Raw genomic sequence first — 19693 nt, forward strand, 5'->3', positions numbered from 1 at the left:
CCTACCTACCTTGTCGTGGCATAGTGTGGGCAACAGTGGGTCCTAATGGGAGGCCCAATGGTTAAATGGTCAGAGAAACAACAGAACATAACACTGCATAAAATTCCACTCCCCATACATCTTTAAATCTCTGGCCTTCACAGAGTTCTGTGTCACACATATAAAGAATACAACTTGGAGATGGGGGAACCCCTAGTGCTGTCAGACAACTAACACACTTTACACACATTTTAAAGATTTTCTTTAAAACATTACTGTTCGAAGACAAACATTAGTAACGAATGAAAAAAAAAAGAAGAGAAATTCTCTGTAGTGGCAGATCTTTCATACAGAATATCATTACTTTCAAAACAAATTGCCTTGGTATTGCATTACTTAAAATAAATTCTGAGTTCATACAGTATACGGTGCCTCTGTAGCCAGGTGGGCAGGAGCTGCAGTGCATAGCACATGCTTCTTTATTAGACCTGGGTTCGAGCCCATGACCACCAAATACGGAGGATGCGAAAAGGTCAGGGAATAACCACCGCATATCCTCGGAGCAATATTGCCTTAGTTGCTAATGCTCCTAAAAACCAAATAACAACAACAACAACATCATACAGTATACATCAATAATTTTTAAGAAAATTGTATTGTTGTATCTATTCGGTATAATTCAGAAAATTAAGATAAATAAATATTATTTAAACAAAAAAAATAAAGCCCTAGTACTAATGTACACTTCTGGATCATAGATTGGACCAACACCGAGCTGGAGGAGATTATGAGATTGACCAAAATAATGATGACCAAGAGCTAACAACACCAGCTGAAGTCAGCCATTGAGAGACTGACTGTAGCCCTTAAAGAAGGTGGGTGGGGATTGACTGTCCTCATTGAACAAGAGAAGAAGATGGCAATTAAGAACCTGCAGGATTACTTCCAGGAAAACACAGCAAACACAAAAAGTCATACAACACTCAATCTAAACAAGGAGCCCACACTCACACAGACAGAAGAAACAAAGACAGAAAGATGGGTGAAGAAGGCATTCCATGGTAGACCCTACAATTAGGGAGATCACCCAGACAGAGTATACTCACAGACACAACTATATAGATAAGATGGCTTCCAATGCTTGGCTCATGACAGGAAGGCTCTTCCCCAAGGCTGAAGGATTCATGTTTGCCATTCAAGACCAGGTAATGAACACCAAGAACTACAGGAAATACATTGCCAAGGACCCCTGAGTAAGAGATGACATGTCGTTGATGCCACCTGTCACCAGAAAAAAATCCAGCACATAACTGCAGGACGCAGGGAGATCACCCAGACAGAGTATGCTCACAGATGGCTAGGATAATACATCAGAAGCTAGTATAAAAATACCAGCTGATCAGAGAAAGTTTACTGTATTGCAAGTACAAGCCTCAAGTCATACCACTGACCTCTGCTCAGTCTCTACTGTGACCCTGTTATAATAATGGGAAAGACGATTCCACAAAACAGGCCAGACCTAATCCTCATTGACAAGAACGAAATGGCTATCTACCTGGTTGACACAGTGGTTCCCAGAGAACATGTGAGGAAAAGATCAGGAAGTACTCAGATCTAAGACAGGAAGTTAAAGTTATGTGGCATATGGAACAAGTAATGGCCATCCCGATTACTGTGTCAGCCACAGGCATGGTGCCAAAGAGCCTCCATAAGAACCTAGCAGCAATAGACCTCCCAGAGAACACTTAGAAGGAACACCAGAAAGTCTCGATCCTGAACACTTGTAGGATAGTAAGAGAGTTCCTACTAACATAATAATAACAAAATTAATAACAATAATAATAACAATAGAACCGGAGAAGAAGAAGGCAATAAAGTTCATAATGGGCCATGCAACCAACAAATGTTGCTATGTGGTTGTAGTCACATAGCAACAAATTGTTGCTATGTGACTACAACCACCTGTCGTGGTGTGAGAAAAAACTCTGCAAAGGGGAAAAGGGTTTTATAATAATAATAATAATAATAATAGATCAAGTAATAATTATATGGGGCCATCTATGCAAGTAAAATTTCATATCTTCCAAATTCACTTGACCTAAATTCAGCAGTATTCCATTGTTGCTATGTGACTACAAAACGATGGAATGTTGCTGCATTTTGGTCAACAGGTGAAAGCATGGTGAAAGAGGCATTAATACCAATCCATCAGCAGTGCTGGTTTGGCAAGGTTGGTCTGTGGTATCATTACACTTTCATGATTTTAACTTATCTATGAGGGAATGTGAAATATTTTGTGTACTTTCTGATACTTTGACCATCTTCTTTAGTGGGATTGCTGTTATTCTCTCAGTTTTGTGTTGAAGCACTTGCAACATTGAATCACTTGATAGAAAGTGCTCCAATCCAAATTTCTCCAGCTTTTGTGGTCTGATTCTATCATAAAGATTATATTCACAGCTGCTTGATTTTTGAAATTCTCTCTATATATATATAAATTTGTAGATATTAATTCATTGAAATTAACTTTAATATTGTTTTTATTTCCAGTACAATTCATTTTTAAAAGAGAAATAGATGATGAAGTGGCATTAAAAACTGTCAGGTTGGTGTTTAATTATGAAGGTTGTTGATGTAGCAATGGTTAAAGTAGAGAGTATTGAATAGATTGCAACTCTTTTAATACTGTGTTCCTCCTGTATATATACTGTATATATATAAAAAAAAAAAAAAAAAAAAAAAAAAATGCCGCAACAACAACAACAAACCCTGTGAATTTTTACTGTGATTTTTAATGTTCCAGTAGAGACACATGTTTTGTGCAATTTTGTTTTAAGCACTACAAAATTATGAATGAAAATGATTCATTCACAGTTCAGTTGTGCTTAAAATACATTTGTGTGTAAAACATTTTATCGATATGATTACAATGTAAAGAAGTGCTGTATTTATTTGTTGCCCATTATTGACACATTGGTGCTACCTATAAATGTTCAAAATTTGTTATTGAATTTGTTGACATTAGGTGTGTGTGTGTGTGTGTGTGTGTGTGTGTGTGTGTGTGTGTGTGTGTGTGTGTGTGTGTGTGTGTGTGAGTGAGAGAGAGAGAGAGAGAGAGAGTTAATTATAAATGTGAGGATGTAGTAATATGTTGTGCTGTTAAAAGTTATAATGCAGTTGTATTCATTCATAAATTCTAGGCCTTTGAATTTTCAGTAATTTGGTTTGAAAAAATCTACTTTATGTACTGCCTCTGAGGCACTCTATAATAAATCAAGGGTAAAGATTTAGTACTCGGTGCACCTTTCAAAATGGCGGCAATGGTTAAAATCGGCAACTCGTTTTCCTATTTTAAAACAGCTGGAATAGGGGGAATAAACACCCCAAGACCGCCGTTTTAAAATCGGCAACTCGTTTTCCTATTTTAAAACAGCTGGAAGAGGGGGAATAAACACCCCAAGACCATTGCCTCGTCGGCGAGCATAGAGGGTGCACCGAGTACTAAATCTTAGCCAAATCAAGTCTTTTTAAAACCAAATTATTAAAATATAATTTGTAGTACAAGGCAGGATTTATTTATTAACTGAAAGAAATTTTAAATTTCTTTTCTTAGATTATTGTTAACTTTATAAAAATTGCTGATAAACAGATATACTCAAACTAATTACATTTCTCATTTTTGGAAGTTTTGGTGCATAGACTGTTTTGGTCATAGGGTACTGATTACGTTTAAATAAATAAATAAATATTCATTTATTTCAAATATAGCAAGCCCATCACAGCACATGGCTAGGGGCAAATAATACAATACAAAGGAAATAAAATAAAGGGATCAAACACATAGCAGATTTCATATAAACATTAACAATGAATAGGAATTATACTTTTGAATTAATAAAAAAAATTGTGGAACAGCATATTTGGCTTTCAGTTGCAGTTACTGGGTTGAAGCAGGCTGCTGTTTTTATTTCTCTTCATTTTATTGTGTATTATACCTATACAAGTTTGGTTTGCATGTTATTAAAGCTGAAATACCTGATGCTGCTGTATTGTATTATATTATAAAGTTCAATAAAGAAATAAAAAAAAAAAAAGATATGCAGCTTTAAATCACACAGTTCTTTTACGTCTACTCCATTAAGTATAGGTAAAAGAAATATGGTTAAATATGGCTCTTCTACTGACAAATGTCAAGCAGCTACTTATGTGGTATTTTTTGATTACTGCTAGTTAAATACTTATAAATTTTTATGGGTATTATTTTCATTACTAATTTTTCATATTTTTATTGATTAAAAACTGTTTTTGTATTTTCCAGCTTGTCTAGAATGTAAGGAAAGTTGGAAAATACAAAACGTTTTTATATTGTCTTCATATTCCTCCCTTCATAAATATGTCAGGTAATTACCATTCACAGTTTTGTCAATTGTGGGGGTTCAGTGAGGAATACTTAAGGAATAGTTAAAAAAAATTGAAGGCTCCTCCAAAACATTTTGTGCCTTCTCCCTCCTCCTCAATCTACCAACCTTAAGGTAATGTCTTATTTTAAGGTTTCCAAATTTTAAAATTTTTCTGTATTTATTTATTTTTCTGAAATTTACTGGTTGTAATAATGATGTACAGTATTGCAAGATAAATAGGCTGATTAAAGAAAAAAGATAATTGGTTAAATCATCCAGGAAAACCATTTTTCTGTGCTACAGAAAGCCAGTACAATAAAAGGAATCCTCATCTAATGGACCCATGCTAAAATTATTATAAATAAAATAAATAAATCTGCAGTCATGGGCAATCCACTGCAAGATGGAGGCTTCCTCAATAATCGATGGAATGGATCATAATCTGCCACGTTGGTCCAGTGTGGGCTAGCAGATCGACCGTATTTAGCAGTCAGGGGCTTGAACCATGGTCTACTCAAAGAACGTTTGGTAATACACTCACACTCCTGATCACTTGGCTATGTAGGCAGTAAAATTATTGTATACATTATTAAATGATAATTGTTAAATGTTACATGACTAGGCACTTAAATTATTATTATTATTATTATTTATGACCATATGAATTTTCAGACCCTTGATCTCACAAGAATTCATGCTAGCTTTGATTAACAAGAAAATAACAAAATTATCATGTTAAAGGTACTGTTTTACAAAGCAAAATTTTGCTCTTTTGTAGATGTACATACAATATGAGTAAATACTGTCAAATTGCTGAAGTTAAGTAAAAGTTTACAGATTGAGTTCTGAGTTTGCAAATTAAATTAGTGATGTCAAAAGATCTTGTTCATAATATGGGAAATTCTTAAATCATATTTTTGTAGATCACGATAGTACTATAGCTTTAGCTGTCTGTTGGGCTAATCTTGATAGCTTTCATTGTTGCGAATGAGGAAAACTAATATGGGAACCATTCATGTTGGTACCTGTATCTTTTCAAACATTTTTTTGTTCTTGTCTATTTGAAGTAACAAATTCTCTGCTCAGTCCTGATATGGTGTGACGAGAGACAGCTGGAATGTGTTTACATTTGAGTATTAATTTGATTATGTTTAGATACGAGGGTGGTTCAATAAAGAAATAATCGCCCTGACCTAGCTGCAGAGGTGCTAGCCTGTTGATTCTTGTCACAGGTTTTAGTCCTTCTCTACATAGCCACTGTGCAGATTTACACATTTTTCTCATTGATGGATGAGGCTACGGATACCATTTTTGTAGAAGTGGTGAGGTTGGTTTTTGAACCATGACTTTGTTGCAGAAATGAGTGTCACATCAGGGAAGTGGGTGGGTCCCCCGAAGAAATGATTTGAGGGAAGGAAACAAGAAGAAGTCTGATGGTGCATGATTGGGTGAGTAGACTGGATGGGGCAGTATTTCATATCCACAAGTGGCAGTATTTCATATCCACTGTGCAGATTTACCCATTTTTCTCATTGCTGGATGAGGCTACGGATACCACTTTTGTAGAAGTGGTGAGGTTGGTCTTTGAACCATGACTCTGTTTCAGAAATGAGTGTCTCGTCATCAGGAAAATGAGTCCCCTGAAGAAATGATTTGAAGGAAGGAAACAAGAAGAAGTCCGATGGTGCAAGATCGGGTGAGTAGGCTGGATGGGGCAGTATTTCATATCCACAAGTGGCCGCTTGTGTTGTTGCAATTTCAGAAGTGTGAATTGGGGCATTGTCTTGAAGCATTCTCACACCTTTGGGCAGCATGCCACGCCTTCATGTTTTGATTTTCTCCCGTAATTTTGTGAGTAAGATGGCATAATAGGCATCTGTAATTGTTCTACCTTTCGGCAGGTAATCAGTCATTATTATGCCTTTCTCATCCCAGAACACTGTCAGCAAGACCTTTCCTGCTGATGCTTGGATCCTTGTCTTCTTAGGGGGGATGGGGAACCATGATGTTGCCATTCCATGGACTGCTTTTTAATTTCAGGGTCGAAATGGTGTATCCAACTTTCATCCTGAGTGATTAGATGAGAGAAAAGTCTTCTTCATTTTTTTGGCACAGGGCTAACAACTATTGTGATTTCTGTTGTCAATCAGCCTTCTGGAAACCAGTCAATAATCAGGGAATCCATCTTGCACTCAATTTCCGTAAATGGAGTTGGTCATGAAGGACTATTTCAACAGAGCCCACACTAATCTTCACCTCCTGGGACAATTCACGCACAGATATCTGGCAATCTTCCATGATTGACGACTCCACTTTTCTGGTCGTGCTATCATCAATGTCTGAATGGGGACGACCTGGAATGGGCATCTGTAATGGGCTCAGATTTTACCGATGTCCGACCACACCTAAACTGTCTATGCCAGTGCTTCACAATGCCATAGGATGTGGCTTCATTCTTATATATCAAGCAGTCATCTCCTTGTGGATTTCTTTAGGAGATTTCCCCTTCAAGAACAGATACTGGATTACAGCTCTGGCTTCAACTTTGTCCATGATGCTACTTCGTCACACGTTCAGCTCTGTAAGACAAAAACAAATTAAGAGACGGGGCTGAAATTTTACTCCTTTAGTACAGAGATATCTATGATGCTACACACAAAATATCACGACTCTGTGATATGTGAGGGCGATTCTTTATTGAACCACCCTCGTATATTATAATGGAAATAATAAAGAATCGTAATGTAATCTGATAACCAAGAGTAGAATAGAAGATTAAACTAGAATAGATCTTGTTATTATTTTCTGTCAGTTGGTTGTCATCCAAATTAGAAAGGAATCGAATTGCACTGTCAACATCCAATAGAATTTGCAAAATTTTATTCAGTTAGGAATGTTATTAATAAATAAATAAATTTCTCTTTATTTTGAGGTAGCTAAGGCCAAAAAAGTTTACATATTTATTGTGACTGTATACAAGTTGAAATAAGAACAACCAGGATTTTCTGCTGTCAAAGTTCATAATGGGCCATGCAACTTTCATTATAGCACATGGGCTGAAACCTACAACCATCTTATCTGTGGCTGGTCTGCCATAATTACTAACATTATAGGAATTTGAAATAAATTGCTGCCTGCTGTAATATCCAGGTGGCAATATATGATTTCAGGAACTTCACATTTGAGCATTTGAGTTTAAAAAAGAAAAGAGGTTGCAGTGAAGATTCCCACAGAAGATTATCTATCATATCAGTGTTTGTTAAACCTTACAAATATATGGGATTATGCATTAGAAACATTATTCTCCTGCAAGGAAATGAAATCAATGTAAACACAGTGTGTTTATGTCTGATATTCACAGATGGTTAAAGAATCTGACATTCATAGCTATTTAAATGGTCTACTATGTATATAGGCTGAAACTAGGCATTTATGGCAGTTATGACACTACATATCTATATATATGTAGTGTTATCAGTTATTATTAGAAGCATAAGATGGAAGCAAGCTTATAAAGCATCATATGAAAAAAAATTAAATAAAAAACCTCCCACATCACTTGTTCCCCCCCCCCCCCCCCCGCCCTCCCCAATAATATGTCTAGTTCTTCTTCACAATACCAGATAAAAGTTTGTTCCAACAGTCATCCACCCACTGGCTGAAGGCAAACTTCCTCACATCTATCCTGCAACCATCCTCCCTCAATTTGAATTTATATCCCCTTTTTTTTAAATAAATAAATCTTTATTAACAAGAATATACATACAAAGAAAAATTTCCCTTCATGGCCAGAAAGATGGCCAGGGGATTTTATGTGTAGTCTGATAGTCATTCATATTCTTTTATCTGCAGATGAAAGGATGTGAATTTGAAGTGCTGGTCAAGACGTCAAATGTGGATATTGTTGGGATATCAGAGATGTGATGCCAAAAAGATATAAGAAATGCAGAACTTGAATTTGGGGAGTATAATGTGTACAGAAAGGATAGAAAGGGAAGAGGGGTTATGCTGTTAGTTAAGAAACACATAAAATCTAAGGAAATGCATCCAGTTGACATAGATGGATAGTGCAATGTTGAGTCAGTTTGGTGTGACATTAAGTCACATCAAACTCTGTACAGAAAGGACAGAGAGGTTAGGAAGGGAGGAGGAGTTATGTTGTTAATTAGGAAACATAAAAATCTAAGGCAGTGCATCCAGATAGGTGCACTGCCTTAGATTTTTATGTACACATGGGTGACCAGCGCAATGTTAAGTCAGTTTGATGTGACATAAGCACTGGAAAACAGAAATGAGAGTAGGAGTGTGTTATAGGCCCAATGCTTCTGATGATTACAATGAACAATCGTACAGAGAAATAGTGGGCCAGTAAATCAGAATGTCTTATAATGGGAGATTGTAACTTTCCAGATATTTACTGGAACTGGGTTGGTCACTTGCACACTAGGAAGACTTTTGTGGATTTACTGGATGACTGTTTTCTACAGCAGAAATGTTAGAGAGGCAACCAGAGGAAGTAATACTCTTGATCTGATTATCTGGCAGTGATTATTCATTCATTAAGAATCTACAGATGAAAGAACCACTAGATGGCAGTGATCACAGTGTACTGACGTGGGATTTATTCAAAGTAACTACCATCAGGGGTAAAGAGAAGGGTTTTTGTTTTCATAAAGATGACTACAGTAGTCTCAGACAGTTTTTAAATTCTATGCAGTGGGGCCAACTGATGATATTACGAACAGCAAATTCTAAATGGGAAGCATTCAAGGATTTAATCTTGGAGGCTGCTAGTCTTTTCATACCAACTAAGAAATACTGTTCAAGGTTTAGACCTAAATGGATGTCAGATGAACTAATGAGGCTTGTGGCAGAGAAGAAAAATGAATGGGATGCATAAATTATCATGTGACATAGAAGGCTATGGTAGATATAAACAAGTCTGTAATCAAGTCACAAAGGAGGTTAGGCAAGCAAAGGCAGATTATGAGAAATCTTTGGCAAAGGAAAAACAGCAAAGGTTTTATTTATGTAAACTCTAGAAAGAAGGGGATGAATCAGATGTCCACTTGATATTGATAGTTTGACCGTTGATGATCCTACTCAGGTAGCTAACAAGCTGAATGAGTATTTTGCATCTACATTCACACATGAAGAATTTTGTGCAGAATTGGAGAAGTGGTATCAAACTCTAATAAGGAGCTAAATGACTGTAATAACTGAGAGGAAAGTGGAGGAGAAATTGTTAAAGTTTAAACGTAAGAAAGGCACCTGGGTTGAATGGGATTGGATCTATCCAGCAAAAAAAGTAAGCAAACCCTTAGGTATAATTATGAGAGCTTCCTTGGACTCAGGGGAGTTACCCATTGATTGGAGATGTGCAAATGTGACCCCAATCCACAAAGGGGGAGACAGGCAATTACAGACCTGTTTGTTTAACTTCTGTTCCAGGGAAATTAATTGAGGCACTGGTTAAAGAAGCATTGCAGGATCATCTAGACAAGACTGCAGTTATACGGTGGCAGACAAAAAAACTGCATCACCTTAAAAAAGTAACATTTGTAGTGAAACATATAAGATATCGTTGATTATAGTTCTTTTGGTTGTCGTAAAGCAAAGGTATTTTATCAGATAGTAATTGCAAGGTATTGCATGAGCCATTTCTATAAATACGGCATAGGAAGGGTATACACGCTCATTAGTATCCTGTTTTGGGAGGTGTAAGTATGGCTCCATATGTTCAGTTGACACCAAGAAAAAAAAGTGTAGCTGTTGCTCTGTCCTAGGAAGGGCTTTCTGCACATGCTATCGCTGATAAAATAGGCTGCTACCAGTCAATGGTATCCTGGGTGCTGAAATTAAAGAGTAAATCCAGTGATGTGAAGAGAAGACCCAAATCAGGCAATAAGAGAATGACTGCGCCTTCCCAAGATCAAAATTTGAAATGGCTATGCCTTCATAATTGCCATGCTAGTGCTTTCAGAGACTTTGAGATGGCCTCTGGCGTTGAAACAAGTGCACAAATTATCCAAAGATGGCTTTCGGAATGTTCTCTGCATTCCTATCGGCCCAAGAAGAAGCCTTCATTGACCCAACAAATGAGGACTTGCTTGGGCTAAAATACATGTTTCATGGACAAAAGAGCAATGGGACACCGTCATCTTTTCTGACAAATCATCAAAATTCAACCTGCGTGGCTCGGATGGGAAGTGATATGTCAGAAGACGAAAATCGGAGGCATACCATGCCAATTGCATAACACCGACTGTAAAATTCCCCTCCGGTCACATGGTCTGGGGATACATAACAAGCAAAGGGCTGGGATGAATTAAGTTTATTAATGGAATGGTGAATATAGAAACCTACACTGCTATCTTGGAGGAGTGCCTGAAACCTGTTATTAGGGATCACCACACAGACGTCCAAAACTGCATTTTTCAGCAGGACTCAACACTTTTCCACACAGCAAAATTGGTAAGTTTTATGCTATTTAGATTTAATGATGATTTTGTCTTCTTGTCTCACAAGGCTTAAAACATATTACACCAATGTTTTTCCTTGTTTTTCTCTCTCAAGGTGCAGTTATACCTCAGAAATGCTGGCATTACAGTGTTGGACTGGCCCGACAACAGTCCCTTTTTAAAATTGCTGGTACATAATATCGTCTAAAATTGCTCAGAAGAAGCCAACAAGTAAGGTTCAGCTGCAGGAGAGCATTGTAAGGGCGTGGAACCACAAAATTGGGCAACCATAGATCCAGAAGTTGATTAACTCTATGCCAGATCGCTGCAAGGCTGTAATTGCAGCTCGACAAGGAACAACAAAATATGGAGGACTTATTTTACTGATTTAGTACATAATAATATTCTGTTAACTTGTCATTTCAGTCTGTACACATAAATGCAATGCAATGAAATGTATGTTTGGTTGTCACAATTGCCATTTGCATGAGTTTTCATATTTCCATTAATTACGCATTTTACCCTTTGGGAATATATTCATGGCAATTAGGTATATCAGGTGGAGTCTTTTTATTGGATTTCATTCATAGAGATATATATTCCATCTAACAAATGCATTTTGAACATTTCTGCAACCCAGAATGCAATGCAAAACACATTATTTGTAAAATTCACAACTGATGCAGTTTTTTTTGTCCATTTTGTCCAATTTGAACATTCTTACTTTCTGATACAACACAATTGCGCAAAAAAAAAAAAAAGTTGACTGTGTTTTTTAAGCAGTTACAAGGTCTAAGTAAAGAACAAATGAACTAATTTAATCAGAGAATCACAATAATTGCTGCACTAAAAATTTGAAATCAAAAGTTATGAAAAGAATAATTTTTAATCAATAAATAAAATTCCACTTAACGGCTCCCAAAACAGCTTCTAGTCCTGATATGTGCTCTATCAGCAGATTTTTTTGTAAGCCATGGTTTTCTTTCATATATGCCATGGTAAAACCCTTCTGGATGCACATTATGGTTAATCCATGCAGTCAAACTGATGATAGATCAGTTTGACTGCATGCGATACATGCTGTACATGGGCTTCATCATGCTGTCTTCCACCATGTCATGATCTTACGATAGAGCTGGTTTTCTCAAACATTTGACACCACCTCTTGATGTTTCAATATGAAGCAGCTTTGTGAACAGTGTACATTCATTTGTATTCACGTTGTACATATGTACATTTTGAAACTGCATATTATTGAACACAATCTGCTGTTTGGTAGTTGGCACCATTTTGAAATACCTATTACATCAGTGTCTCTATTGGTTGTATTTAGTTGTGACTTAGTATCAGTAAATTCCCAACATTCCTTTTCATATCTGTAACAAAACAAATCCTAAAAATGAGCAGCATAGTGATATAACATTGTTGTACTTTTATGATGTTTTGAATGGACCACCCTGTGTAAAAAAATTATGATATGCTGATAACACTGCTCCACTAGCTAAAAAAAAAAGACCTACAATTAAATGTAGGTCTTTTCGTAAATGTTCTAAACAAGAGGGAGAAGGCTGTGAAATGAATATAAATATGAAGAAATTAAAGTAACGGCCATTGAAAAAAGTGAAGATACCCCAAAAATATGAAAGAAAATAAATGAAGAAAGAATCCAGAAAGTTGATAAATTTATCTACTTTATTGCTATAGTGAAACATACATTCAGCAATATGAAAAAGATTAACATCCCAACACCTTGTTACACATTTTTCGGGAGCCGCTAAGAGGAACTTTATTGATTTGAAATTGTTTTTCTCCAACTTTTGATTTAAATTTAGTATTGTAGAATTTTTTGTGATTTGTTGTTGTTATTTGGTTTTTAGGAGCATTAGCACCTAAGGCCATATTGCTCTGCAGATATGCGGTGGTCATTCCCTGACCTTTCTGCATCCTCTGTATATGGTGCTCACGGCCTCAAACCCCGGTCTAATCAAGAAGTGTGTGCTACGCACTGCTGCTCCTACCCACCTGGCTACGGAGGAGCCTTGTGATTTGTTTTTTACTTGGCCCTTGTAATTGCTTAAAAAACCACAGTCAACTCCTAGTGGCCTTGTGTTGAATTGATAAGAATGTTAGATTTTTGCTGCCATTGTTTTTGTATCGATATATCAGATACTGGAGTTTTCTTTGTAGCAGTGTAATCAGTATTAGAAGAGGCTTATAAACTATAATTTATAGCACTACATACGTGTTTTAATTACTTAAGTTTATCACATAGTCTGTAACGGATGTCATCAATATTCGCAGAGCTTTTAGTATCGGTGATTTGGTGTTGATATAGTATCGCAAATAGGTCAGCCGAGAGTTCGAATCACATACGTTGGAAATAGATAGTTAAATTCATTATCTGTTATAACTGCTTAGAATTTACAAACATAATATTATAGCGCAATACATATAACTTAACTTCATAGGAGATACTGAATTCATATAACATAAACTTTGTAGGAGATACGAAATACATATATAGTAAGCTCAATATTGAAACATATATATATATATTCAATAATGTAAATGTCATAGCATATACGGTGCATAGTGTTATTACTGCATTATGATATAAGTATTTTTAATTATATTGAATTTGAACTGAAATCATGACTGGCCTGACGTAGCCCAGTGGTCAGGAGCGAGAGTGCAATAGCACGCGTTCCTTGAGTGGACCGGGTTCAAGCCCGTGACTACTAAATACGATAAATATTTGTATTGACGATTTATTATAAACCCTACTGACTTGGTTGTCGTGCCGGAGTATAAACAGAAAATTTATTTATTTATTTATATTGCTGACCAGAGCAGCAAAGCAAAAGGTTCAAGGTAAGAGGATGCTGTGGCTCAGGTGAGAACTGAGGGGGATTGTCATCTGAATCACAGCCTTATGAAATGTACTGCTTGTTTGATGTTTGTGGAACTATCAGGAATGGGACATGATATTGTCAAGAGAGAGATGTCTTTGGTGTGGTCGATGTAAAGACTGTGAGGATGTTAGGTGCCAAATGAGTGTTGTTATGGGCCTTTACAAGAGCTTGAAGACCAGGGTGGATGCTGTAAGATTTGAAAATCTTACAAAAATAAAATAATTTTTTATTAAGACTTTGAAAGTTAGTTTTCCTTTGATTCTTGCCATTAATAGGATAAATGGGTAATATATGCAGTTTCAGAAATAAGAATTATTCTGGTAAGAGGTATAAAAATTAAAAGATTAGTAGGAACGAAAACAGAGCCATTAGCTTTACTTCCGTTAAAACTGGGAACTGATGGAGACAAACCCAGCAGGGGGTTCGGCGCTACAAAAACAACTTAAGGTTTATGAGGGGTCACACACTGGAAACGTATTCTGTACAACACACACTAGTTTCTAAAAATAGACGCTATGTCTCCAGTGTCACAATTTGTGGTTTTTTTTTGAGTGCTATAGAGACAAGCTGTTATGAGACAGAAAGAGTTGTTTTGAAGTATTAGGCCGACGGATGTCAACAGGTTGTAAAGAAAGGGGTATAGAGAATCACGTGCTAGTGCTACGGGGCAGGCTGAACTAAGCCTTCCAACAAATGAAAAGAAAGAAAAATGAAAAAGAAAGAGTGATTGGAAGAAAACACTGTGGGAAGGCGTGGAAAACTCCTGGAGCAAATTGTGGATGGATACGGACACAAGGAAAAGAGGAGAGAGTGTGAAAAAAAAGGAAGAGAAGGAGAGGGGAGAATTTTTTGAGCGGTGCTAGTGGAAGGGTGAGTCGGGAAGAGTGGCTTGAAAGATGATGAAGAAATAGCCGACGAAAAAAGTCGAAGTGGGGTTATCAGTAATGTAGTGAGTGAGAAATTAGGAGATGAACTGGAACAGAAGGTAGCCGTCCTGACAGGAAAAATAGCAGATCCTGAAAGCGGAGTAGCAGTTGCGAACGCCATATGATGATGATCTGGAAGCTGTAAGATGTTGCCCTGGAAGCTGTAAGATATTGCCCTGGATAGCAGAAGATAGCAGCTCTGGATAAGGATAGGATAGAAGGCCCTTGTGAAGACACCGGATCACAGAAATTAAGTAAGTGAAAGTTAATTTGAGAATACTGTAAGTTAACTGCTAGAGAAAGGACTGTAGTGCGATATTTGGGGAATTCAATGATAAGAGAAAGTTATTTTGAAAATACTGTAAGTTAAATACTAGTGAAAGGACTGTAATACGATATTGGGGAATTTAATGATAAAGATAAGATTAGATGGGTGAACCAAAATAGGAGTAAAATCTACTCTAAGGCAATTATGGTTGGTTTAGGCAGTAATTTGGAATAAGGAGGATAGTAATGTAGATGAGAAAGTGAACGGAAGGAATTGTAGTAAAAATAGAAATATTAAATGTGTGGAGATAAAATTTATGTATATTGCCAGCCCTTAAAGGTGTGTTTGAATGTAATATTGTATTTTGGTGATCAAGTTCTGTAACTGACAATGGTTAAAGAAATATATAAGAAAGAGGAATAGGGAATTAAAGAATAAATTGGTAGTTATGATGATACATAAAAGTAATATGATCAATGATATGTTTAACTTTAATGATAAAAAAAAATGTTATTGACACCTATGAGGTATGATTTGATTGTGTTGTAATAGGAGCAAAAATAAGGTGAGCATATAAAGAGTGTAACTATTTAACCTGTGTATGCGTAATGAGAAAGGTGAGATAAAAAAAAGTCAAGTCTGTAAAGGAGCCTGTTAGATAGGAAGAGACTGGATATGTTTTAAGTACCTTGGTGTTGAAACAGTGAAATTTTATTCTTAATGAGATTTGTTATGATTTAACTGTAAATATGCATAATAAACTTGTTTTTTTTGTATAACATTTGTGTGTGTGTATTTGTTGTACTGGACACAAGCCTAACCAATGGGAATTAAACATATATAAGAGTTTCTCCCCTATGAACTTAGAATTTTCTGAGAAGTAAAGTCAGATGCGCAAGTGGGGAGATATTATAAAGGGGAGTTGTGTAAATAGGGGAATAAATAAATAATAATATAAAATATAATAATACACAACATTAAACCCCCCCCCCCACAATGCCCTTGAAGGATTTACATTGGAGGCCCCATCAAGCTCTCAGCTGCCCACTTCAATGCCAGAGCTTGCATTTGATCATCAGTGAACATAGCGGCAATTCCCTAGGGCAGAATGCACTGGTCCACAGGAGCTAGTTGTTGTCGATGACTTTATTGTCAGGAAAACAGGAAATATATTGTGCAAAAAGGGTAGGTGGAATAGGACCAGGGTATATCTACCAGGGGCAAAAGTAGATGATATTCTGGAGCATATATCATCTTTAAAGGGCACAAAAGGTGATATTGTACACGTTGGCACTAACAACATTAAGAGCAAGGGATCTGCTGATTTACTTAACAAGTACAAGTAAACGTTGAAAAAAAGTCTTGAGTTAGGGTTAAATTTGGAAGTGTCTGTGGCCCAGACACGATAGGATGGAGTATATGATGAGAGCTTTGCCAATAAATTCAGCGCTGGAGAGATTGTGCAAGACTCATGGGATAGAATATTTCTCAGCATGGTTTGTGCTTGTTAGCAGGAAAAACTGCTAGAGGGATGGGCTCCACTTAAATAGAAAGTGTGCAAGAATATTTGCTGATGTTATTAAGGTAATGTTAGATGGGTCAGAAAACTTCTAGTTTGGAGGGATACACAGACTAATAGATTAACAATGGCACAGGTAGAGGTGAAAGGGATTCTTTCACTGCTTCTATTGGAATGAGCAGCAATCTGGAAAGCAAGGTGCTAGGAATTTCTAGAACTGCTGGCAGTCATCATGAAACAAGTAAATAAATAGGCTGTGTTTGCGTAACTAAGAGACTGCTTCTTGGTATACATGCACATTTACTTGCATGTATACTAATGCTAGGAGTATAGTAAATAAATTCGATGAATTTGAAGTGCTGGTCAAGACATCAAGGGAGGATATTGTTGGGATATCAGAGACGTGGTGTCACAAAGATATAAGGAATGTAGAATTTTAGTTTGGGGAATACAGTGTGTACAGAAAGGACAGACAGGATAGGAAGGGAGGAGGGGTTATGATGTTAGTTAGAAAACACATAAACTTTATTAGAAAAATTTCAATTAGTTAGGAAGCACATAAAATCTAAGGCAGTACATCCAGTTAACATTAGTGGCCAGTGGAATGTTGAGTCAGTTTGGTGTGGTGAAGCACTAGGAAAGCAACAATGAGAGTAGGAGTGTGTTATGGCCTAATGATTCTGATGAGTAAAAAGAACAATTGTACACAAAAATAGAGTGGGCTAGTAAATCAGAATGTCTTATAATTGGGGATTTTAACTTTCCAGATATGGACTGGAACTTGTCGGTTGGTCAGTTGCACACTAGCAAGACTTTTGTGGATTTATTGGATGATTGTTTTCTACAGCGGCATGTTTGAGAAGCAATCAGAGGGAGTAATAACAAAGGGAGTTTAACATAAAACTAGATAGCGAGTATAGTAGAATCAATTAATCAGTAAAATTTACTAATCTTATTAAATTTTATTGTCAATTAATTTGTACTTTTTTAAATAAATACATATAATGACCTAGTTTTTGCAAACGTAACATTATAAATGAATACACGTAACTTGTCAGGATATAAGAAAGTCATATAACCTAACTCGGAGATAATATTCATTACTGAAATACATATACAGAGGCAAAGGTTGATGACGTTGTAGAGCGGATATCATCTTTTAAGGGCACAAAAGGTGATTACTAATCTTATTAAATTTTATTGTCAATTAATTTGTACTTTTTTAAATAAATACATATAATGAACTAGTTTTTGCAAACGTAACATTATAAATGAATACACGTAACTTGTCAGGATATAAGAAAGTCATATAACCTAACTCGGAGATAATATTCATTACTGAAATACATATACAGAGGCAAAGGTTGATGACGTTGTAGAGCGGATATCTTTTAAGGGCACAAAAGGTGATATAGTTGTACACGTTAGCACTAATGATATCAAGAGTAGGAGACTGGCAGAATTACTTAACAAGTACAGGTCACTGTTGAAAAAAAAGCTGTGAATTCGGGTTGAATTTGAAAGTGTCAGCACTTCTGCCCAGACGCGATAGGAGGGAGTATATGATGAGAGCCTTGTCGATCAATTCGGCCCTGGAAAGATTGTGCAAGGCTCAAGGGGTAGAATTTTTTTCAGCCTGGACTGTACTTGTTAAGAGGAGAGACTGCTTCTGCAGGGATGGGATACACTTAAATAGAAAGGGTGCAAGAATATTTGCTGATGCTATCGAGGCAGTGTTAGGTAGGTTGGAAAACTGCTAGCTTGGGGGGATACAAAGACTAATAGATTAACAGTAGGCACTGGCAGAGGTGAAAGTGATTCTTGCACTGCTTCTATTGGAATGAGCAGAAGCCTGAAAAACAAGATGCAGGATATTTCAGAGACTGCTGGGAGTCATTGCGGTACAAGTAAACACATGGGTTGTGTTAGGGTAGCTAAGAATAGAAACAGGTGCAGGTATACTTGCTTGTACACCAATGCTAGGAGTTTGGTAAATAAATTTGATGAATTTGAGGTATTGCTCAAAGCATCAAAGGCGGATATTGTTGGGATATCAGAGACGTGGTGTCACACAGATATAAGGAATGCAGAACTGGAATTTGGGGAGTACAACGTCTACAGAAAGGATAGACTGGATAGGAAGGGAGGAGGGGTTATGCTATTAGTTAAGAAACACATAAAATCCAAGGAAGTGAAGCCAGTCGACATCGCTGGACAGTGCAGTGTCGAGTCAGTTTGGTGTGACCTAAGCATTGGGAGATCAAAATTGAGAGTATGAGTGTGCTATAGGCCTAATGACTCTGATGAGTATAATAAGAAACTGTACAGGGAAATAGAGTGGGCCAGTACATCAGAGAGTCATAATGGGGGATTTTAATTTCCCAGATATTGACTGGAATTTGTGGGTTGGTCACTCACACGGTAGCAAGGCTTTTCTGGATTTATTGGATTATTGTTTTCTACATCAGTATGTTCGGGAGGCAATCAGATGGAGTAATACTCTTGATTTGATTATCAGTAGTAATTCTTCATGCATTAAGAGTCTACAGATAAAGGAACCACTAAGTGGCAGTGATCACAGTGTGCTGAAGTGGGATTTACTCAAAGAGGTAACTACCATCAGGAGCAAAGGGAAGGGTTATTGCTTTCGTAAAGGCGACTGCGATGGTCTGAGACAGTATTTAAATTCTATACCGTGGGACCAACTGAAGATGTTACCAACAGCAAATTCAAAATGGGAAGCATTCAAAGAACTTATCTTGGAACTAAGAAACCAACTAAGAAATATAGTTCAAGGTTTAGGCCTAATTGGATGTCAGATGAACTAATGAGACATATGGCAGAGAAAAAAATTCATGTGATACATATAAATTAACACGTGACACAGAAGCCTATGATAGATACAAGTTGATGTGTAACCAAGTTACAAAGGAGGTTAGGCAGGCAAAGGCAGATTATGAGAAATCTTTGGCAAGGGATGCAAAGAAAAACAGCAAAGAGTTCTTTACTTATGTAAACTCTAGAAGGAAGGGGATGAATCAGATTGGTCCACTTGATATTGATGGGTCAACTGTTGATGATCCTGCTCAGGTAGCTAACAAACAAAATGAATATTTTGCATCGACATTCACACATGAGGAGTCATTCAGCGAGGGGAATGCCAGAGGTGTATTCAACTCTGGCAGTAAGCTAGAGAATCTTGTAATAACTGAGAGTAAAGTGGAGGAG

At 36.8% G+C, this 19693-nt stretch overlaps 1 protein-coding gene across 1 annotated transcript in view; it reads left to right on the plus strand.

Annotated features, from left to right (window-relative positions):
* LOC150086889 (dynein axonemal heavy chain 12-like) overlaps positions 1-19693 on the plus strand; it is a 143680-nt gene that overhangs the window by 54524 nt on the left and 69463 nt on the right. Inside the window, exon 5 of the mRNA XM_090372311.1 lies at positions 2530-2584. Coding sequence (XP_090228437.1) covers positions 2530-2584 — 55 coding nt within the window. The remainder of the gene's footprint in view (positions 1-2529; positions 2585-19693) is intronic.

Source organism: Mastigoproctus giganteus, chromosome 4 (genome assembly GCF_048544385.1).
Source record: "Mastigoproctus giganteus isolate SK-2022 chromosome 4, ASM4854438v1, whole genome shotgun sequence".
Classification (NCBI taxonomy): Eukaryota; Metazoa; Arthropoda; class Arachnida; order Uropygi; family Thelyphonidae; genus Mastigoproctus; species Mastigoproctus giganteus.